Raw genomic sequence first — 23,299 nt, 5'->3', positions numbered from 1 at the left:
CGCTAGTTCATGTCAACTTGTCCTAGGGCAAGACACTTAGCCCCAAAGTGCTCCCGTAGGTTGTCCGATATCCATCTTGCCCAGAGGATTAATCCTACTGACTTTGGTGAACCCATAACTTTTCCTGTAGTAAGATGGATTAGAACAAATTTAGTGGTTCAGAGATAAATATCGGAAATGTTGGAATACAATGCAATTCATAGTAAATGGACTTGTACTTGTATAGCTAGTCTTCTGATCACTTAAAAGTGCTTAACACTACATGTCATTCACCCAGTTGTACTCTGATGGCAGGATCATAACTGATTCTTACCCCACACATACACACCCTACGGGAGCTATTTGGCAAGCCCATGGACCTGAGGATCGAACCGTCGACGCTCTGATTGGACGACGACCCGCTCTATCTCTGAGCCACGGCAACAGTCTGGGGCGACTGTGACTCAGTGGGGGCTCAGCAGGGTCGTCCTTCAATCAGAGGATCGGCGGTTCGATTCCCGGCTCTGCTAGTCCATGTCGATGTGTCCTTGGGAAAGACACTTAACCCCAAATTACACCCGTAGCTGTTCCTACGGTGTGTGAATGTGTTATGAATTTTAGATAGTCCTGATGGGCAGGTGGCACCTTGCATGGTAGCCCCTGTCATCAGTGTATGAATGGGTGTGCATGGGTGAATGATGACATGTAGTGTTAAAGCACTTTGAGTGGTCGGAAGACTAGAAAAGAGATATACAAGTACAGTCCATTTAATATTGCAGTACCAAACAATTATATAAAAACCACTACTTGGCCATTACATGGTGCTGTCCAATAGAAGAAGAAGCACTTACAGTATACTATCCACTTGAGTTACAATCAGTAAATGCTGAACAGGTCTGCAAACAAAAAAGGTAAAGCAAATTTGTTGAAAGTAATGTAGAGACAGCAGGGCGAGTACATCAGCATACAGGGCATTGCTTTCTCTCACACAGAGCTCTTATTAGATCATGAGTTATGCTGATGGCTAGGTCCTGGTTCATGTCAGCACCTCTTTCTCTATCTTCTCTCAGCCGTTGATGTATTTCACATGAAGGGAGGCTCTTCCCAGAGAGCGTCACTCAAATCAACAAATCACCAGCCGGTTATCTTGAAAACCTGAGCCATATTTAGTTGTCAAAGTAGTTTCGGTCACGAGTGTTCTTGAAAGTGATTTGCTTAAAGGGCCATACCAGTAATTTTGGCAATTGTATATGTACCGTCTTCCTTTTTGCTGACCCTTTTCAAATGAATGCTGTGAGGTTTTTAATGTTTAGATTGGCTTTCATTGATTTCACTATGGCATTAAAATCAATGGGCTGAGTCTTGACACTAGTTTGAGTTGGGTGAATCCTCACAGGGAACATGAAGTCTACATTACTATTTGTGAAGGTTGATTTTTTTGTCTTTGTTAAATTTCAAGAGGATAGACAAAGTACAGAAACAAATGGAGACCAATGGCTGCCTGGAATGATGACTACATCTAAAAATCTAAAACACATCAGTGTGTTTTGCAAAAGGGTTAGCTTAAATATAAAGTATGTGATTTGCAGTAAGTAGGATAAAACATAAAAGTAGGATAAAACAACCACTGGTATGGAAACCCTGTGTCCTAGCGATTATGCTCATATACTACTTATGTTTGAGGGAAATATAATTGCTGCCTGGATTATGTTCACTCGCAATGTTTTTTCCAGTGAAGGAAGTGCTACGCTCTCATACAGGGAAATGGTCAGTGTGGAGGGTGCATGTACAACGTGCAGGACTTTGACAGCTGAGGTCAGAAAGGGAAGGGTTAGGCAACACAATCAAAATGCTTTGATTAAGGAAGGATTGTGGTTTGCTTAAATGTAAATAAAAAATAAACATCATGTGCTTAAAAAATAATAATAAAAGTTTTGGGGGGCATTACATTTCTCTCCAAATGTATTTACTGTTGCTTTGTAGAATTTAAATATAATTTCCAAGACACAGGGTTGGTAGGGTTGTTTAAATCAAGCATTCTGTATTAACCAAATTGACAATGTTTGCAATATGTGAAAATATAACGCTAATGACTCTGTGTGGTTTGCAAAATTGCCAAAAAGTTAAAAGGTCCCAAAACATTTTTTCTTGAGAAGCCATTTATTTGAACACTGACAACAGAAGAACGCAGTGCACACATTTACACATAGGTCATATTCTAAATGTGGCTGTTACAAAATAATGCCACAAAAAAAAAAAAAAAAAAATATATATATATATATATATATATATATATATATATATATATATATATATATATATATATACACATATATACACAAATCTATGACAATTTGTGATCTCTTCACTCTGTTGTCGTGTAAGCTTCAGCTTTTCATAGTGATGAAAGAGCAGGACTGAACAGCTGCTGGGTCCAACCATATCTGTAAAGACCACAGACAAAGTTTGAACGAGTTTTTCAGTTTGGAAACGCTGTACCCAAAAAAAACACAAGAATAAAGATAACACAAATATCTGTAACTATTATCTTTGACAACTTTAACGGCAACCAAAATCTACAAATCTAAAAAAATCTAAAATTCTTTCATATTTAAATATGTGACAAGACAAAACAACGGTAAAAGTTCAAAGTGAGGTACTCTTGACATTAAAAGGAAAAGTAAAAGTTTTCACCAAAGATCCCAGACTTCAGTTTAATAGTTCAAGTTATTTTGGTCGAAGCCTTAAAATGCATTAAAGGGCCCGGCAGGCATATTGAAATTTATGTTTTCTAACTTTCCACATAAAACCCCAGCCAATCTCATTATAAAGAAGCAAAGTTTAAGTCCCTTATGGAGCACAAGTTAACCAAGCTGAGTATGTATCTCCAGTGAGAGAAGCTGGGACTGCGGTCCATCTGGAAGTCATTGAATGGAGATCTGGCCATTCCCCTCTCCCCTGCGTCGCACTGCCCTTCCCTACTGTCGTCCCATAATCCCATCTAACAGCCGCCTGGGCTTGGCTGGCCCATTCCGACACACTGACGGGCTTAACTCGGCCGTCTTGTAAAAAAGGAAAAGCCTGTTTTTTTCGGCAAGGCACTCCAAAAAGACACTTTAAATATCTGAAGGGGATTTAATATCAAGTCCATTAGGGATTTTCTCGAGCCCTGTAAATTGTCAATTAGCGGATAATTCTGATTTGATCCACATGCAGAGAGATCTGAAATGGAAAGGACGAGGAGAGGCTGGAGTTTTACATCAGATTACCATCCATGTGCCACAAACACAGCGTGACATTGTGCATTAACAGAAGTAAAGGACAGTGAACATGTTGAGGTGTTTCAAGTATTCTTTCTTTTTCTCCTTCATAAAAATGATTAATTGTGTACAGGAAAACCAGATGAACACAACACTCACAGATGGATTACCAACAGTGGGCACTGCTCAGAAGAGTGGGAGGCTCTGGGGCTGGGCCAAAAGGGCACGCTGTGGGTTCAAAGCTCTGGTGGAAGGACATTAAATTGTGTTTGTGTCCCTTGATCAAACATACAGCTGGTTGGCAGCAGTATAAACCAAAGCTAAATCTGCTGTATAAAACAGGATCCCTACATTTCAAAATGGCTTTGGATAAAAGCATCTGTAAAAACTAAAAATCATTACAAGAGAGGAAAGGGGCACAGATTATTTACTTTTAGTTGGACAAAAACATTTTATATTGGAAAAACTCACATTCTTTGGAAGTGAGGTACAATGTCAGCAGAGCACAGACGAACATGCAGTACACAACGTTGTCTTTGGACTTTGAAGCAATTTTCAAATGAAACAATACAAAGATAAATTAAACCCAAACTAGTATCACAAGCAACACCAAAGTAAAGCATGCAGATACGCCACACTATTGTGGAGAAATACAGTGAAATATTACAGATGGCATGCTCTGCCTCCTCTAAGCAGGTTATAAATTATCAGGAGTTTTGGAGGAAAAATGTTCGGAAAGGTTTCATGAAATGCTTGTGAAACCAAAACTAAGGAACATTTCATTTTGTGAGTGTGAGTGTTAACCCCTACCTGCAATAGCATTTTAGGATATGATAATTTTTCTAGTGTCGTCTGAGTAAGAAAATTGAGGATTTGTGTTAAGACATCAACATGAAGCAATCTGAAGAGATTGAGAGCTGATTGACCACAACAACCTTTATGCCAAAATGTGGTTTATTACTAGGCCCATACACAGTTGTATGTGAATGAATGTATGATATTTTTAAAAATAGCAAACGTATATTTTCTTTAAGTCAAAGTAGCCCTAAAGGATGGATTGTTGTTTTTTTCACCCAAACTTTACCAGGACATTTTTGGTGATGATCTAGCTGCTATTACAGACAGGGCCACACACTAGTATGTTCCTCTCTATGTGCAGTCTGTGGCTATAACTTGGATGAATTAGAAATGATGACAAACTGATCATAGAGCACTGCAAACACACCTGCAGATGTACAGCACTTCACTTTATTGTGAAGCTACGGCCTCAAAAGTTCAACATTTCATGTCATGTTATGGTCCATGCAACCGTAACAATGCAGGATTGGGTTTGAAGAGACAATGCTGGAAAAGTAAAAAGTACTGTCAGCCAGTATTTAGCCAGTGATTTGAGCTCCCATTCATTATCACACTGTGTGTCTCTTAAGACACATTTGAAACCATTGCTACTAGCCAGAGTTGAATCACAAATCTTTAACCTTCACAGGCAAAACAAGCTAACAAGCGCGTCAACTTAAGCAACTGAACCAAACTTGTTAACCAAGTTATTATTAAACTGTTTGAAACAGGGAAGGAAGCAACGTTATGTTGAGTCATCCAAACTGAATGTGCTACCATGTGACTCGACATTGGGGTGTGTTCACAGCGTTTCCAAAACATAACTGAGAGCAGGCTATGTGAAATATTTTGTCCATAAACTACCATTTGAATGTTATATGAAATATGATCTGAACATAGTTTACTCCATACAGCCTATTTAAAATTTAAAATGTAACTTTCTTTATTTTTTAACCGGTCCAGGTTGTGCAGTAGAGGCTTGCAGTGATAGGGGGTCCAGGGACAAGCTCCTCGTATATGGTACAATTTTAAGCTTTCTTGCTTTATCCACAGCTAAGGCACCAAGCGATGCATGAACAGCATGAAATAAAATGTCACCTTTAAAAAGTACACTATTTCTGTGCTTGTTTAAATTTTCCAACCATATTTTAGACTAAATATAACACAAATATCTGTAATTGACAAATTTAAAGGCAACCAGAATCTACAAATCAAAAAAATCTAAAATGCTTGTGACTTTCATATTTAATCATGTGACAAGACAATGTCTCTAATTGATGGACAATTTTACTAGTACGGAAGTATTAAGGTTTGCTAAACGATTTGCATTATGAAAATAAGGAAAATTTCAAATCATTCAGTATAATGATGTACTAACATAGAAAAAAGCAACAAGTCACAACAGGCTGTAAAACTGAAAAGCGTCTCTTATGCTGTGAAATTGAAAATGATAAGTAAATAGAATGATAAAAAAACACTTGGGTGATGCCGTCGATCCGAATGCGTGTTAGCATGTTCGATGTGTTACCATTTACATACCCTACAATATGACAGACACACCGTCTGTCAACTCTCTGTTTTTCTTGTAGCTGACCTGAAATCAGCAGAGGCTCTTCCAGCTCGGCCGGTTTATTTGCCCTCACCATGTTTTAACTGATTGCTCGCCAATCCACTGACGTACGGCTAAAAGTTTCTGGGTGGAATTCGGGTTTGTGAACTTTGGTTCCGCTCTAGCCGTAAACATTGTTTTCGCGTTAGCGCTAAAAAAATAAACAGACTGACTGAACAAATAATTCCTTTTGAAGGATATCCATTCTATAAGGAAAGACACAGCCTGCCAGTAGACCTCCACTGCAACCTGCATGTCAGAGCAGGAAAAGCTAAACAAGATGACGAACAACCAAAACAGCCTGGAACTCAATTGATAGACATTTATACCTTTAGGAAGATGTTTCTCAGATATGAAGTCTATTCTGGCTGTACGTTGAACTAGAAGTAGGGCTGCCCCCTCTTAGACTAAGATCTCTTGGGGACTCAAGTCTGTGACTTGGACTCGAGTCCAGGCGGCAACATCTGGTTCTGACAAGTAAAGCCAAAGCAGAAGTGCCTTAAACTTGCATTCTCTTTAATGTCCATGAGGAGGCGACTCCTCTGGTTGTATAGAAGTCTATGAGAAAATGACTCTACTTCTCTCTTGATTTATTCCCTCAGTAAACATTGTAAACATGAGTTTATGGTCTCAATCTCTAGTTTCAAGTCTTCTTCAATACAGCATGATGTTCATTTATTAAACTATGGTCTATTTAGAGTCAAATAGACCATAAAGAGGAGTAAGCTTTATGGTGGGCTACCTTGTGATTGACAGGTCTCTACCTGAGTGGTATATGGCATCTCTACGTCACTTCCCTTTTGGTGACGGACAAAATCCAAGATGGCGATGACCAAAATGCCAAACTCAAGGCTTCAAATATACAGTCTATGCTGGAGTGGCACTTAAGTTACACACACAGTGACTTGAGACTTGACTTGAGTCCTTGAAATTTGGGACTCGTGAACAATCATTCATCAACACATCAGTACATCATTCTTCGCACTCAAGACACACTGGAACCAGCTGTGCTTTCTCACTCTCTCTCTCTTATCTCTGACAGCCAGCTGACACCGGACTGCACACATCGCTGCTGTACCCACATAGCCCTGCGCCTCTCACTCACTGTGCTGTCTTCACGTCACTCGTCTTGTTTGCTCCAGTTGTATATAATAATTTGCCGGTCGTTGTTGTTACATTATAGAGTTCAGTGTTTCCCATTAATTACCAAGACAGTCTAGGCCCGGGATGAGGTTACCATGCTTTGTGGGTGAGACTTTTTTTCAGTGACATCACCATTCATATCTATACAACCACTGTGTTTGTGATTAAATCTTTACAAAAGCACCAAATTGGTTACAAGAGCACAAAGTTCTTCACAGATAGACCTCTTCAGTTTGCTGTCAAAGTGCACCAGATTAAACAGGCCTTGTTATAATTATCTGTGAATAAAAATAAAAATGTTATGCCCCCAATTTCTTCTATGTCTTGGACATATTTGATACTAATATTGACATCAGAGCTAGGTCTTTTTTTGGATAGAGTCTGTCTTTTTTATGCATGTCAGGTTGGAGTAGGTTTTCCTTTTGGATCAGGTCCAGGCCTCTACTTTCACATCTGTCTGCTGTGCATTGTTTGCAATTTATCAGCCTTGTTGTACTTTGCAGGAACTGTTCTTTGGCTCTGAATGTTCATGTAGGAAGCAGAAAGAAACTGCTAGCCTAGCCTAACAAAGAGGAGAAAAGGGAGATTTTTTAAGAAACACAGGACTCAAAGATTTGATCTCATAGTCGGGGCAACACAAGGAAGATACAATTATTTCCCCAGAAAAGTACCCCATAAGAAAGTTAATTTGTATTAATTTAGTAACTATCACAATGTGATTAAATTGTCCATCATACTTTGCTTCATTATCTAACCACTATCTGACTTTCATTAAACGAATAGTTTGGCATTTTTGGGAAGAACAAGTATGCTCTTTCTTAGCAATAATTAGATGAGAAGGTAAAAAAGGTTAAAAGATTGTATTTAAGTTTTGATGGCAGATTGCAATTTAACAACACAGACAAGTTATCAGTGTGACATGTTAACATGAAAATACAAGTGTTCAAATACTGGTAAACAATAGTGTCTCAGGCTGATGAGTCAGAATTAATTGCAGTGCCTCCACTGATATTGTTATAGAAACTGAACCTTTGACCCTGACCTAGCTACTGACCCATGTTCTGAAAAAATGCTGTTTTTGCACCAAATCAGGAACACATTCAAACAGTAGACTTGTGCACTGGACACCTCTCATCCTCAACAGTCGCCATCTTTGCTACGTAGCAGAAGGAGAGGGACCACCAACCTATTTCTGAGTTGTGAAAATGGCGGGTGAGGAAGCTGCAGCAAGTTGCGATTGAAACGGGGAAAAACCGGACAATACAAATTATACATTATCAAGTTATACATGAGTTCCACTATACTGTGGTGAGATAGAAGCCACCATTAGGTTATTTATCAGAGTTGAATTACTGCAGATACTGCGTGATGTCCGTGGCTGACTAGCACCGGCTCATCAACCGAGCTTCAGGTAAGTGTGCGATTTGAGACATTTTTATGGCTGCACTATTCAATCATATACACGTGTATATATGTTATGACATATTTGGGATCTTTGGAAACTGGAATTCCCAATAGATTATAGTTCTGAGGGTTTTGAACAAGTTTTGGCTGGTTTGTAATTGCTGATCCACTAGCATGTTAACTGGTTTTGGTAACCTGTAAGTTGAACTCAAGTTAAACAGCTTTTTGCCTGCTGACTTTCCTATCTTGTTATTTACTGTTTGGCTTTTACTTGTATACTGTTAACAACATCACATTTGGAGGTGAAAGAGTAATAAAAGGGTAAATGTCAATGTCAAGTAGTATTATTAATAATAATACTTGACATTGACATTTATTTAATAAGAAAGGTAGATTAGGAGTGAATGCTATTGCTTTTAAACATAAAAGCAAAAGTACACTTGGCTAAACAAATTGGTTTATTTCCTTTAATGTATTGGGTAAATAAGAGTCCCTTTTTGACACACATAGAGTATAGTACATGTAGTGCAAGCTCCAAAGTGAATGCATTAGCAGAAACATTGTATTTGTTGTCAGTAAGACTTAAATGACTTACATTACCACTGGATTCTGACCTTCTGCCCTTGAGTCAAATGTTGGTGACGCATAGTTGACTAGCTTCATGCTAATGATGGAAAACTTGTAAAAAAAACAAAAATAGTCTCTCAATAACATGCCTGCCTTGGCATCAACCACATGAGCTCTGAGATGCACCAGTAGGAACCCTAATTATTTCTTTTAACCCGCTCAGCCCTCTTTCACCTCTAGCTGGAGTCTATTTGATGTCTGGCTTTCTAGGCAAGCACACACAAAGACTAACCCCCCCCCACCCCCACAACAACCACATTCATTGAGGTTAAGTGGGTCCTTTCAAAGTACATGCCCCTATTTACCAAAGTCCACAAGGTAAAGGAAAGTTCCTCAGATTTATTAACCTGAAGGGTATTACAATAGTTGGTTCACCCACTGGTAGTAGACCAATCTCTCACTTGCGACGCTTAATTATTTCAACAGTTGGTGACAAACAGACTGATATTTCACACAGACTGGTGCACAGAGGGTGACAGTGACTCCTGCTGTTCTCCCAAGAAGGTGGTATGACATCATGCGCACCACACACACACACACACACACACACACACACACACACACACACACACACACACACACACACACACACACACACACACACACAGACAGTGTACAAATAGGTCGAGGAGACGTGGAACTGCATGGTAATGGTATGTACTGAGAGAATGGGGCTTGGGAGAAGGAGGATCTCCTCTTGGAGTACCTCTACCCTCTACTGGCTGAAATGTGTTAAATCAAAGAAGGTTGAATTTCAATCTCTGAGGTAGAGGGTCTGCATTTGTTCTGATGGATGACAAGATGTCACAGTATCTATATTTATTAAGCAATTTCTGAATATTAAGCTATCGATTTAATTAGATGAGATACTGACACCAACCCAAAGAGCTTTATGAAACCTTCTTCACTTTTTTAAGTGGTATCTTTAAAATTAAATATATTTTGCAAAACAGATTTTCCAAGGCAGGGCATAATACACAGAATGCTGTAATTAAATACTTGACCTACTTGTAGCTTTGTTAATTGATGTTGTGAATGTTTGAACTACTCAGAGGTCATGAATAAGTCCCTATGGGGTTTTCCAATGATAAACTGCATGACCTAATATAAACACCAATATCACTGTATTTTGAGAAGAAGACAGAACATCTGAAGAAGAGCCAGTTAAGCAACGATCCAGCCGGGTCAAGAAAAGGTGGGATTTAACAGTGCAGAGCAGTCACAAATATCCTGCTAAGATGTTTGTCCTCTATTAAGTCTGAAATCACAATGCTCTGAGCCGGCGCCTTAGAGCCTCATCTTTAGCTGCCGGCCTGGTCCGGATCAAGTATTTAGTTTGATAAGTACGGTTTACCGGGGATCACACGCTGCTGACGGGCAGGAGGAACTATCCTGCTAAAGGTGATTTAGTACCTAAAGAAAGGCTGGGTGAGAGGCGTAAGACAACTTAGTTCGTCATTTTGCACGCTCTACACAGGTAGGCTCATGATGGGATCAAACAGAACAAGATCCTGATGAGTGCAACCTGGTTCCTCTGCTCTCACTGTGCACATGCCTAACAATGTTACATACAGTGTAGTAAAATAACACGTGAATATGTTCCCAGTGAGGCTGAATTCATGTGCCATCCATTTGCTATCTGTAGTTGTCTCCTGAAGAAAACAGCTTGTGCCTCATTATCATGACAGTGAAAGCCAACAGCCAGTGTTGTAATAAACTAGATTCACTGGCTAGACCAAAGCTCCTCCGTTCTTCCACCTCTTATACACATTTCAGGCTTCTCAACTGTCACACCTTCAAAGTTTTTGTTTAATAAGTATCAAATTACCAAAATACTTATTTTATCAACCGTGTTTTGCAAATATGGGTACTTTATTTGTTTTATCTCTATCATTGTGATCAGTGGTTGGTAGATTTGGACTCAGAGACTGTAGCGTGTTCTGAACCACCTACACACTGGCAGCGAGGTGCACATTACATTACATTACAGTCATTTAGCAGACGCTTTTATCCAAAGCGACTTACAATAAGTGCATCAACATTGGTAATCAAAAGAACTACTAGTCACCAGAAGTCATAAGTACATTTCCTTTTCCAAACAAGCATCTAAGAGCATGAAGCAGAGCATAACTCAGAGCCAAAGTACAGTGCAGAAACAAGAAAAACAGTTAGTGCTATAAGTAATACGAATACAATAAGTGCAACAAGCTAGTATGAAAACAATAAGTGCTAAGTGGAGGGCTCAGGGTAGCACTTCCTGCAGAGGTGGGTTTTCAGCCTGCGCCGAAAGATGGGCAGTGACTCCGCTGTCCTGACGTCAGTGGGAAGTTCATTCCACCACTATGGGGCCAGGACAGAAAACAGCCGTGACCGGGTTGATCGGCCGCCAGGACCTCTGAGCGACGGGGCAACCAATCGCCCCAAGGCAGCAGAGTGAAGTGGTCGGGCGAGGGTGTAAGGCTTGACCATGGCCTGGAGATAGGAAGGAGCTGTTCCTTTCACTGCCCTGTAGGCTAGCACCAGAGTCTTAAACTGGATGCGAGCTCTTACAGGTAGCCAGTGTAGAGAACGGAGAAAGGACCCGATAGAAGACGTCGTGAGGTGGGTGAGGAACACTTATTTAGGTGTAATCGAGACCTGTAGTAATCAGTAATACATTGGGAGGGTCTGTGTTTGGTTCTGGCCTCAGACGCCCTTTCAATTGTGCACAAGACGACAAACTTTCTTTTATGTTAATAAGTCTCAAATGTTCATGTTCATTCTATGTCTACCTTCCTTATTGGTGAGGCACTTTGTGCAGCATTTCTTTTATGAAAGGTGCTACACAAATAAAGTTAAGTTCAATTAAATTACTATTATCTTTGTAGTTATTATGACTGCTATTCAGAGGCCCTACAGTTTGACTAGGTGAACAGTTCCTATTGCTTCAGGTCAATGTGAAAGGTCAGGCCACAAGGGGAAAACTACAAATTCAAAAGGCAGTGTTACTATGCTTCATGAATTAATTTGTTCTAATTCTACAACACAAAATATAAATATTAGCGTAGGGAAAGAATCCTCACAGTACTGGCAATTGGAGGGGAGTATGTATAGTCAAAGCTCACCGACAGCAGCATTTATATTTCCAGTCACAGCATTTTGTAAATACACTTCCTAGAGAAAATAAGTAAGATACAAAGGTTTGATGGATTTACAGTATACTGTACCATTTAGTGAAATGCAATTCAAACCTTGAATGACTTCACAGTTTCCTAGTGAAGCTTCACATCGCAATCACAGACTCCAATTCAATATACAGCTATTTGAGTTGAGGATGAGATTTTTGAGTCAATTTAAAAAAATGGCTGGCTTAAAAAGGTCAGGCCATTTACAAAATATGTGTTATGAAAAGGGAAAGGAAACTTTCTAGTTTTAGTGCTACTCAAAAATAAAATGTTAAAGAGGAAGTGTAAAAAATTCAGAGACTAGATGGCCCTTTCAAAAATATCTTCGATCTTTGTTACATTGACACCAGAAAAACTTTCCATCCTTGAACCTCAAATTAGGTCTTTAACAGCACATCAATCATGAAGAGCACCAAGGGGCCAATAACTTTAAGTGAAGCCATGTCATTTAAGCCTGTAGATAATGCTTACTTATGCTACATCTTGATTTGCATTCATCACCTAATGAATACAACAAAACCTCAGCTCTACAGCTAAGCAACTAAGGTGTAAAAAAACAGGCCTTGCCCTTGCAATGCCATCTCAGTAAATCTGGACACCAGGTGTCCTTACAGCAGGTGTTGGATTGGATTACCAGTTGGCCTTTTCAGGACACAGGTCTGTGTGAGTGTGCAGTAAGAGGACTAAGAACAGGTAAGAAAGGTAAACTTGGGGATTTGGGTCCTCAGCTCTGTCTCTAAAGAGTCTTAGCAGGTGATTTGTGGCTCATCCCCTTGAGGCTTAGGCTGTGACGATCTGACAAAGCTTGACCATCAAATCAGGTGTCTACTTAACGCAGTGCAGCCAGGTTGATCGGGGAGATGGCTAAGAAACGGGTCGCACATCCTTTTAGTGTAGCTGTTTGAAAGGGTATTTAAAGGGTGATCCCATTATGTTGGATTGAAAACTCCATGATGTGTTCCAAAACAGGTCCAGGAAGGATTCTGACAGCAGCTTTTGGCAGGAAACATTTACAGAACACATGCTAACATGTCTCAAGGGTGTTTACACCATGGAGGAGGGAGTAAACTGTAGTTGTGTTGGCCTGAGAGAATGATCAACAGATGTTTGCAGACTACAGGACTTTTCAAAATGTCTGAATTTTTGTGCTGCTCACACTTCAAGACGTTTTTTGTTCCAATCTGTCATCGTGTTGACTTTGGGGCGCCCAAACGCTCTACTTAAGCATGACTATCGGATTATTTGCTTAGTAAAGTTACAAAAATTATTGGAAGCAGCCCCTTCACCCAGTCTTCATTCCAGTATCAAAAATGGGGTTTCACGCTCACGATGAAATCATGGGCAAGTCTTGTAGTCTGCATTGGACTGAGAGGACATGTTCCCGACACTAAACCAAGTGGTTGGCATCTTCACTGCAGATTAACAGGATCATTTGAGTGTTACGTGATTGCCACAAAAGAAAGAATGTTGGGTCACGCAGCAGGAGCAACAAGTTTCAGTGTCTGCAGAGTAAAAGCCTTTTTAGAGCATGGCTGGCCTCACTTGTGCAAACCAGCCGTCTGTCCTTTATCATCTAAAGTGTTTGTTTAGAGACTTGTCATGTAGCCCTTGGCTTCTATCATGAGGTAGCGAAGGCAAAACAAGGTGAGTGATTATCATCACCAGGGCCAGGAAGGGCGGGCAACCGCAGTGGATCTTATCACATTCATCTTCCAGTCCCTTTTCGTTGTGACCTAAACTCATTTGCACCTTCTCTCCTTCTGGCCCCAGAGCCTCATGTCTGATGTGAGAGGATGACACCTCCCCTTCCGTTGCCTTCTTCCTACAGGCCCCACTCCTAATTAAATGAACTCTAAACAAGGGCAATTACAGTTAGTGGGCTGGATAGGATCTATGTCCTCTTTCCGCCATGGAAAAACATCCACTCACCCTGCAAACGCACTTTCTCCTGATGTTTCTGCATCGTGGATGCAAGGATGTGTCTGATTATAACTGCTTAAAATGTACGCCTTTCCTGACACCACATGTCTCAGTCATTTTGAACAAGGAGTTGAATGAAAGGGTTTGTTCTGTAAAGACGTCAGAGTGTAGGAACTGCTATCTCAGATGACTTAGATAGCAAAAGCATGGAGCCAAGGTTTGCTATCACTGGCACTCATCTCACATAAACACACACAGCCCAAAGAATAACAAGCAACATTTCTGATAGCACAAACAACATCCTGATATAATTACACAATCAGGAAATTAACAAGACAGTGTGTCTGCTGCAGCAGGAGCATGCACCTTACACTGTATGTGAGAGAGGATGTGTGGGTTAGAGAAGGAGGGGTTAAACACCACTTTGAGTGCAGGTTCCCCTGAGGTGCATCCACACAGATAACCAATGGCTGGGTCTGGAGATGACAACAGGGACAGCCACTAGTGGGGGAAGAAATATTCAGATCCATTACATACCTACTGTAAGTCAAAATAGGAATGGTTTTATAGGTTTGTATTATTATTACTGCTGCATTAAAAGTGAAAGGTTCACATGAAAGACACTGGATGAATTTTAGTAACATGAACTTTCAATTATGCATATCTGTGATTTTTGTATACATTTAGAAGGAAATTTGATCAAAAGTCTCAATCCTCTGCCATTCTATTACAAAAAATTCTAACTTTAATGCTCCTTGATTCTATGGATTGATTAACTATCTTGTATCACTATTGATGTGCCAACAGCACAGCCTGTAGCATTGAAAGTTGGTCTGTTAGTCCAAAATTCAAACCAAATCAGGATAACCCCGAACTACTTGCTACATTTCTGGGTGCTCATTGTCCCAGGAGGATGTTTCTTAATGACTTTGGTGACCTTTTCTTTAGCTTTACAATCAGACTGAAATTTCTCCACAAAAGTCATGGCACAAAAAAAAAAGAAAAAATAATAAAGATAAATTAGCTGATATCTGGCCTCACAGTGGTGTAGTAATTAGCACGCCACCTCCGGATTCCTCCCACAGCTCAGAGACATGCAGCTTAGCTTAACTGATAACTCTAAATTGCCCGTAGGTGTGGATGTGAGCGTGAATGGTTGATGTCAGTCTCTATGTGTCAGCCCTGCGATAGCCTGGCGACCTGACCAATGTCAGCCCCCCCCAGGACACTGAATTCAATAAGCAATTACAGATAATGGACGGATGGATAGATGGACATTATTTTTTTGACTCATTAACCCATTTCAATTCCAGGTTGTAGTACAAGAAAATAGGAAAAAAAACGCCAAGGAGGGTGAATAGTTTTGCAAGGCACTGAAACAAACTGTTTCTTTAAGCTAGGGTTGTAATCTTAACTAACTAGCAAGAGTAAACTAGATAAAAAAAATTCAAACTGAAAAACGCAGCCAACAGTTGCCAACACTTTTCCAATGAAAGCAGCACGAGCTCCAAAAGTCACTAAATCTAGTGAGAAAGTCGTCAAGCCCGACAGCCCGTCCCTTTAGGCCAAGGGTGTCAAACTCATTTTCACTCTGGGCCGCATCATGGTTGCCCTCAAAGGGCCGGTTGTAACTGTAAGACTGTATAACTGTAACTACTCCCTAACATATTGTTAAATAACTGTCTCTGCATTTGATTATTGTTTATTCAAGTGTAAAAAGATTGTACATGCAGTTATAGAAATGTAAAATTATACTTAAGCACATTTCTGTTATTATAACATAAATCATTTTAATTTAGGGTTAAGAAACCCACATTACTCTATCAAAGATCAAACTTTTAATAACAAAGACAAATATCATCAAGCACAAGTTATTACATTAACTTTGTTCAAAGCTATTTTTGTAAATTTTTTGTCTAAATTTAGCTCCGTGTTTGGTGTCAAAATGCCAACGTAAATTGTATTCCTTCATCACCGACACTGCCTCATAACACAGACCGCTTTTTCTCCTTGAAGCACAAACATGTATTCTCTTTCCCATCTTTCTTTAAATTGTCTTCCCTCTGCATCAATTTTTCTCTTTGTGGACATTTTAGGATTATTTGTCGATCATTTTCAACTCAATCACTTGTTGGAAAACCGCTTTACGGGCTGTTGCCTCTCCTGTCCACCTGTTTAATGTCGGCACACAGACAACATGCTATCTCCTAATTTCGACTTTCTATCTCATAATTTCGACCATGGGGCTATTTTTATTTTCAATTCTAACTTTTAATTGTTTTTTTTAAATAAAAAAAAATTTAAAATAATAATTATAATTTTTTGCTGGCGGATCTGCGGGCCACATAAAATGACGTGGTGGGCCGGGTTAGGGTTTGAGTTTGACATGTCTGCTTTAGGCTTTCCTCCAAAGCCACTTCCCCAAAATGTTTGTTTATGTTCACAATAGGAACATCAAGATATCAATGGACGTGAACAACGAATATGGCTATTGTTAGTACTCACGACTGAGGAGGACTCTAGCGATGTGCAATGAGTACAAGGGCAGAGTGTGGGCAGGCAGGTAACCATCCAATCACTTCATGTGAGCCATTGAAAAGATTGGGCGGACTTACAGTCCTGCAACAATACCAGATTTTTCTTCTTTTTTTTGTCAGAGAATTTGATTCATTGATTGCTGTTCAGATGTAATGTGAATTTCAACAAATATAACAAAAGATATTTTTGTAGAAAATGAACAAACCTAGCTTGAACTACATCAAAACATCTCTGGCATAATATCGTATATGACATTGCACTTAATTGACTGAACAAACTTTAAGGTTTTTGGTTCTGCATAATCTGTCATTTATTGTTGATGTATGTATCATCGGGGTGGATGGATGCATCAAATGAAACAAACACATTAACACGTGTTTGTTTTTTGTTTCCCACTGTTCATTATTGCACGTGTGTCCCTAAACTAAGTCATGCCTGAAGCTAACCAAAACGTAACCATAGCACATCATAAAACAGATGTATCTTTTCTTGTCAGAACCTGCAGTATATCACATGACATATGCACCAGGGCAGACAATGCCACTACAGGCTGAAGTGAAACAATAGAAAAGCAGATGTCATCAGCAGTTTTAATTTAAGATGAATGATACCTGAAAATGATCAAACTCTCCTGTGATTAAAAATTAGTGTCTTGTTTAAGTATTGATAAAATAACCTTTGTGACATTTATTTGGGTGGAGGAAAACGTATTAGGACAGTGATCTATGACAGTCCATTTCTCAAAGTCAGTGAAACAATGGCCTGACTGCAAATTGATGACTTCACTCAGATTTACTTTCCTTACAAAGCTTATTTTTCCATTAGCACTCAGTTCTGCTGAAAGGCCATAACCGAATAAGGCTTTAGTTGAGAGACACCTGTCAAGCAGGCTAAGAAAGCAAACATTACACCTTTATCCATACCTATGTGCAAACATACACACACAGACAGGCAAGCAAACACATGTGTGCGCAAGCACAATTCAAAAGGTGAGAGGTAGAGCTCTCCCTGACACCCACAGGCCCTGCTGCCTGAGAATGTGTTTAAGCTCCACTCCCTTGTTTGCTCTGCAGCTTATTCTTGTCTCTTCTGCATGTGTTGTTTTTTGTCTCGCTGCTGTTTGTGCTGTAAGTGTGTGCCTATTAGGTGAGAGTGTGTGGGGATGTTTTTGTTCCAATGACATGAGGGTTTATTTTGGGGAATCCCCGTGTTTGGTTTGTACACTTCAGGGGTTGACACCCATAGTGACATTACTTATATATTTTTTAATCAGTCACAAGCAGCGAGTTCATCAAAACAGAAATGTGTGTTGCTGGCAGAGTTTATGCCTAATAAGTAGAATATGAATAGGTTTATTTTTTATTAGTATACCAAAAAATGACATTCAGTAGCAATACAGTATGTTAATGTATGTATAATCAAACCTGACTTCAGAAGAAATATTTATACCAGTAGTGAGAGAATACAAGAATAAACAAAGCTACAAAATATTGCACTGGTCTAAAGGGAACAACTTACTTCAAATGTATTGCGCAACATGTCCATGCCACAGCGTCTAAAGGCCATGTCTAAAGTGTCTTTACCGGTTCCCAAATGGCCAGACTTGCATGTCTATGTAATCTTGATCTAATCAATCCATTATGCCCCACAAATGGAGATAATGGAGCACACTTTTGGACAGTATCCTCAAAGGGATTCATGGTGCTGCAATCACGTATACACACAAAAGACGAATGAAAAAAGGAAGTTTGGGAGAGAAGTTCAAACCCTGCTTTACTTTAACACCTACGCACATCTGGCCAGTTGACCCTTGAACACAGACTGGCAAATCATAGCGTAGCATCAGCCAGCTCAGACCAGAGCCCGCCAACCATTTAACTCTCAACTCTGGTTGATAGACTATCGCGCAATCATTTCAGATGTCCTTCATTTTCAAGGTTTGTTTTGTAGATTTCAAGCTCATCATGGTTTAACGTTGTGCAGGAACACGTGATATTTGAATTAATATAATTAAAAACTAACAAAAACATTGCCTGCAAAGTCCACCTTCCAACTTCTCTTACCCTCCTTTCTCTCTCTCTGGCACACAGCGAACAGCGCTGTGGTCGGCCGTCTCTAAAATTGTCTCAAAACGTCCTAAAAAAATTCTTTTCAGAGGTGATAATGACAAATGATTCACTGATAAAAGCACTAATAACTTTTACAAAGACGTTCAACACTAGAACAGAACAGTGACCAATCTTTTCCTGCTAACTGGTGTTGTTAATGGTTCGTCTCCAGGGACACCAGTGTTGGTTTAGGCTCGGCCCTGCTTTGCTTGTGTCATTATAAATGGTGTCTCCATCCCCTGGCCGTCTCATTAACTTCTTTCAACATTCTTTCATGTGCTTAATTTCAGCAACAGTAAATCTGTTTGGACAGATTGGTAAAACAAAAGTGACAAGATGAACTGAACAATGGCAGTGTCTTGTTCTCTCTGGGCAAGCCACTCACGTTAGTGAGCTTTGTTGACAGCAAATGAGCAGAATTAGCTTAAGAAACAGATGTCTCTTTATTGCTGCAGACACAATAAGCAAAACCTAGCAACAAAGCCCATTGGTGAACTCTTGAAGGCTAGAATACTACTCACCACTTAATCACAGGAGTCTCTTCATGCAAAGTAGGGAAACAGTGCCCCACTCTGTCCACAATGAGTAAGACAAACGGGATGACTTAGTTCTCTGCAGGGCAATAAGGCTTCAAAACTCAAGCAGGAGTTGGGTAAAGGCAAAGACAGCATGTCTGCAACACCTTTGCGTCACAGAAAAATAATTGTTAAGTTGTCTATGATCAGTATACACAGATGCATGCACACACAAATAGACTGCCCTATTAATTGGAGACATACTGTAGCTATTGTGAGCACAACAGGGGTGCAAGGGGCTTTGTCCCCCCAAAACTGGGTCATGATTGAAAACCACAAGAAGAGAGAATAGAGGACACTGCATACAAATTGGTTGTGGGGGTAGGTCCTCATGTTCAGCGACACAGTCACCTGCCCACCCTCTTTGTACATGGCTGTGTTTGGATGAAATTTCACACAGCGTGGATGAGACTACCTTAAACCTCCTTTTGTGTTTCTGTCAATAATCATGTTTGCACTCTCATGATCCTATGGCTTTAGCTCTGGTAATTTATTTGCTGCTGCACCTCTATCACCTACATGAATGACTGGTGTCTGAATTTTCTGGCACACAGGGATCAACACAGCAGTTACCGACATGTTTTCTTTTCTTTGCTGCCTTTCATCTTTTTATTGTGCCTCCCAGTTTTACAGCATTTAAGCAAACAAAGTATGAATGAAAAAAGAAGAAGAAATACTTGGAAGTTCATACAAGGACACACATCAACAACATAAGCGCCTTCATATTATAATCACACTTGGGAGTGACTGCCTTTATAATACAGAGTGATGCAGACTAGTTGTACCAATGAGTTTTAGCGCAGCAGCATTAATATTCTGATCATTTAATCAAATCAGATTTTGATGTGGGCAAATTCAAATAATTGTTAAAAAAACAACATTCTGATTATGTTAGGAATACAATCTTCCAAAAACGTGAGGGATATAACGTTCCAAAAATGTAAGGACAGCAATGTTCAGAGGATGACACTAAAAACATAGAACTAAGAACTAAGAACATTTGGAAAATAACTTTGCAAGAACATTTCGAAAACAATGTTTTACGAACGTTATAGCAGCATTCAAGAAAGTTAGGAATATATAATTCTGAGAACGTTGAGTAAAGAACATTCCAGGAACTTTAAGAATATAACTTTCTGTAAAAGTAAAAAAAAAAACGTTCAGAGAACATTAGGAATAAAATGTTCCTAGAATGTTAGGATTATACTGCTCCGAGAACATTTCGAACACAATAATTGCAAATGTTAGGAAAACAACGTTTAGACAATGTTAGGAACGTAACGTTCTGAGAACTTTAGGAATATAACGTTCTAAGAACATTAGGATAATAACGTTTTGGAATATAACGTTCTAAGAACATTAGGATAATAACGTTTTGGAATATAACGTTCTAAGAACATTAGAATTATAACGTTTAGGAATATAACGTTCTTCTGACAACATTAAGAATACAACGTTCAGAGAACTTTAGGAATATAACATTCTAAGAACATTAGGATAATAACGTTTTGGAATATAACGTTCTAAGAACATTAGGATTATAACGTTTAGGAATATAACGTTCTTCTGACAACGTTAAGAATACAACATTCAGAGAACTTTAGGAATATGTTTTGAGAACGTTAGGAATATAACTTTCTCAGAACGTTAGAAAGATGTAGTCTTCCATGGACTTCTAGGCCGTTTTGTGTGCCGAGCTCACCAGTGTATTTTTTTCTTCTTAGAATGTATCAAACTGTAGATTTGGCCACTTGTACTGGCCATATTTTATTTCTTACAGCATAAATTTGGCCTGTTTCATTTGTATTGTGAGCTCCTTTGACCAGAATGTGTGGGTTCCCTACAACAGCTTCCAGATGCAAATGCCAAACTTGGAATAAAATCCAGACCTATTATCTGCTTAATTGATTACGAAATAACGAAGGAATAGCAAAAACCTGTCCATGAAACAGCATTGAGTCAATTGTTCAATTACTTTTTGTCCCTTGAAGAGCTGTAATTCCTTCACCCCTCCTCCACTTTGTAAGTGAATAACCTCAAATTAAACCTGAGTCTGCACTTTGCACCCATATTCATTATATAACCAAACACCATCCAAATATATATGGACCGAACTCTACGTTTATTGCACATGAAAATTTGCTGAAAATATTGTCATTATGGGGTGCTTTTTTTGGTTTTATGCTTGATAGCTAATCTTTCTTCTTTCTCAAGACAGGAAGGAATGGGAAATGGTTGTCTCTGTTAAATAAAGCTGTTTTGTCCTGACTAGGATGGGAATGTCAGTCAAAGTTGAGTTTCTTTACTAAAAATACATACCAATTTATTAAAACTAACAACAACATTGAGATAAAATTAATTAAAAAGCAAAAAAAGTGACATGATGATGTTGCAAGGCAAAATGTGCAATGGCGGAAACCAATGTGGCCACCCAAATTATAATCATTTGTCAATGCCATAAATGTTGCCAGAACATAAAGTGAGTTGTCAAGCCACAGTTTTTCCATGTGATCAACTTGTTTGTAGTATTGTAGAGATCATTTCTACAAACAAAGCTTCTCCAAGGCTTACACAAACGGATGGAAAAAAATGAAACAAGAAACTAACAATCATGTTATTCAAAACAACCAATGGGAAAACATGTCTAAAATAACAGGAATAGAATTACTAATAAGAGGTGCAAAAAACAGGGAAATGAAACTGAATAGGAAATGGAAAAGAAATATTGGTCTACCCTATTTAAGCCCAGGTGATTATTTATCACTATCCACCCCAACCTTTGTCAAGCCATGATAAGGTCACTTCACTTCCTCCTTTACTCCCACCAGAGTCAAAAAATTCTTGTCAACGTTTAAACTGGCATTGCTTGCATTGTTGTCTCAACCGTCTTTTTTGATTCTAACACTACGAATGCCCAAGTCAAACATTTTTAAGACCTAAAGATAGATGTGTTAATAGATGTTTAATTTAGTTGAAAATAGAATCTGGCAGCACATGTTTTCTTGTATTTGTCTTATATGGACCCTGAGTCTGAAATAAATTTTGATTGATTGATTACCTTGTCTTTTAGAGTTTGTTTCAGCTGCATTTTCCAATTGTCCATCTCTTGCGTCAGAAGTACACTTCAAAAGTACACTTTTAAACAATACAGCTGTCTACACTGGCCATGTAAAAGCTTATGGTGCGACCCAAGTCGCTTCAAATCTATTTGTAACGGGTGGTGTATGGACCCAATTGCAGTACAAAGGACTCAGAAGACAGAGGTAGAAAGTTCAACGTTTTACTTAGACTCCGGCAGACAGGCAAACGATTTGGAAACCGGCAAACAGGAATCAGGAGAGGAGAGGCAAAGTTCTTGGTCAGGGACGGAAGGCTAGGTCGAATAACCAGGAGGCAGATGAAGCAGGGAATCAGGGACAGGCGAGGTCGGTACCGGGAAGACAGGCAGGAGAACGCTGGAAAGACTCGCATGGCAAAGAACAATCTGGCAAAGGAGTGAGTGTGGAGCTGGTGACTATATGCTGGGCTGATTGCATGTGATGAGAGGCAGCTGTGTGCACAGGTGAGTGGAGTGAACTGACGAGGTGGGCGTGGCTGACAGGTTGAGTGGGGCAGAGGCAGGATCAATGGAAAATTACTGATGGCTGGATGACTGAACTGTGACAGAACCCCCCCTTCAAGGGACGGCCCCTGACGTCCCCAAAACAAGCCCAAGGAACCAGGGTGGGAGGAGGGGGAATTGGAAGGCGGGCTAAAACTCGGGAGAACCCGAGAACTCTCCATCCTCAGGCTGTGAGGAAGGCGAGTTCGCCGGCGGGTCCACTGCCTCCTCCTCAGACAGGGAGTCCTCCCACTGGTCCGGGGCAGTGGAAGGCCCAGCAGCAGGTGTCCTATGGCGACGGCCCCTGCCGATGTTGCTGAGGGAGGGCTGGTCCGGATGTTGCTGGTGAAAGTCTCGGATGAGACCCCGGTCCACAATGTGTTGAGCAGGAACCCAGGATCTTTCCTCCGGACCGTAGCCCTCCCAGTCGACGAGGTACTGGCAGCCCCTTCCACGTCGGCGAGAGCGGATGATGCGGCGCACTGCATAGATGAGTCCCCCTTCAATGAGGCGAGGGGGGGGGGGGGGGGGGTG

At 39.9% G+C, this 23,299-nt stretch overlaps 1 protein-coding gene across 3 annotated transcripts in view; it reads right to left on the bottom strand.

Annotated features, from left to right (window-relative positions):
• Window positions 1–2,340: 2,340 nt before the first annotated feature.
• The window catches only part of brip1 (BRCA1 interacting helicase 1), an 84,707-nt gene continuing 63,748 nt past the window's right edge, over window positions 2,341–23,299 (bottom strand). For all 3 annotated transcript variants that reach the window (XM_068712335.1, XM_068712352.1, XM_068712343.1), the window contains exon 26: window positions 2,341–2,423. In XM_068712335.1, coding sequence (XP_068568436.1) covers window positions 2,367–2,423 — 57 coding nt within the window. In that variant the 3' untranslated portion in view covers window positions 2,341–2,366. The remainder of the gene's footprint in view (window positions 2,424–23,299) is intronic.

Source organism: Cebidichthys violaceus, unplaced genomic scaffold (assembly GCF_023349555.1).
Source record: "Cebidichthys violaceus isolate CVI_PGR_0920_01 unplaced genomic scaffold, fCebVio1.0.p SCAF_1, whole genome shotgun sequence".
In the NCBI taxonomy this organism is placed as follows: domain Eukaryota; kingdom Metazoa; phylum Chordata; class Actinopteri; order Perciformes; family Stichaeidae; genus Cebidichthys; species Cebidichthys violaceus.
Note: the sequence above shows the minus strand (reverse complement) of the source record. Positions and strands in the feature narration are given on the sequence as shown.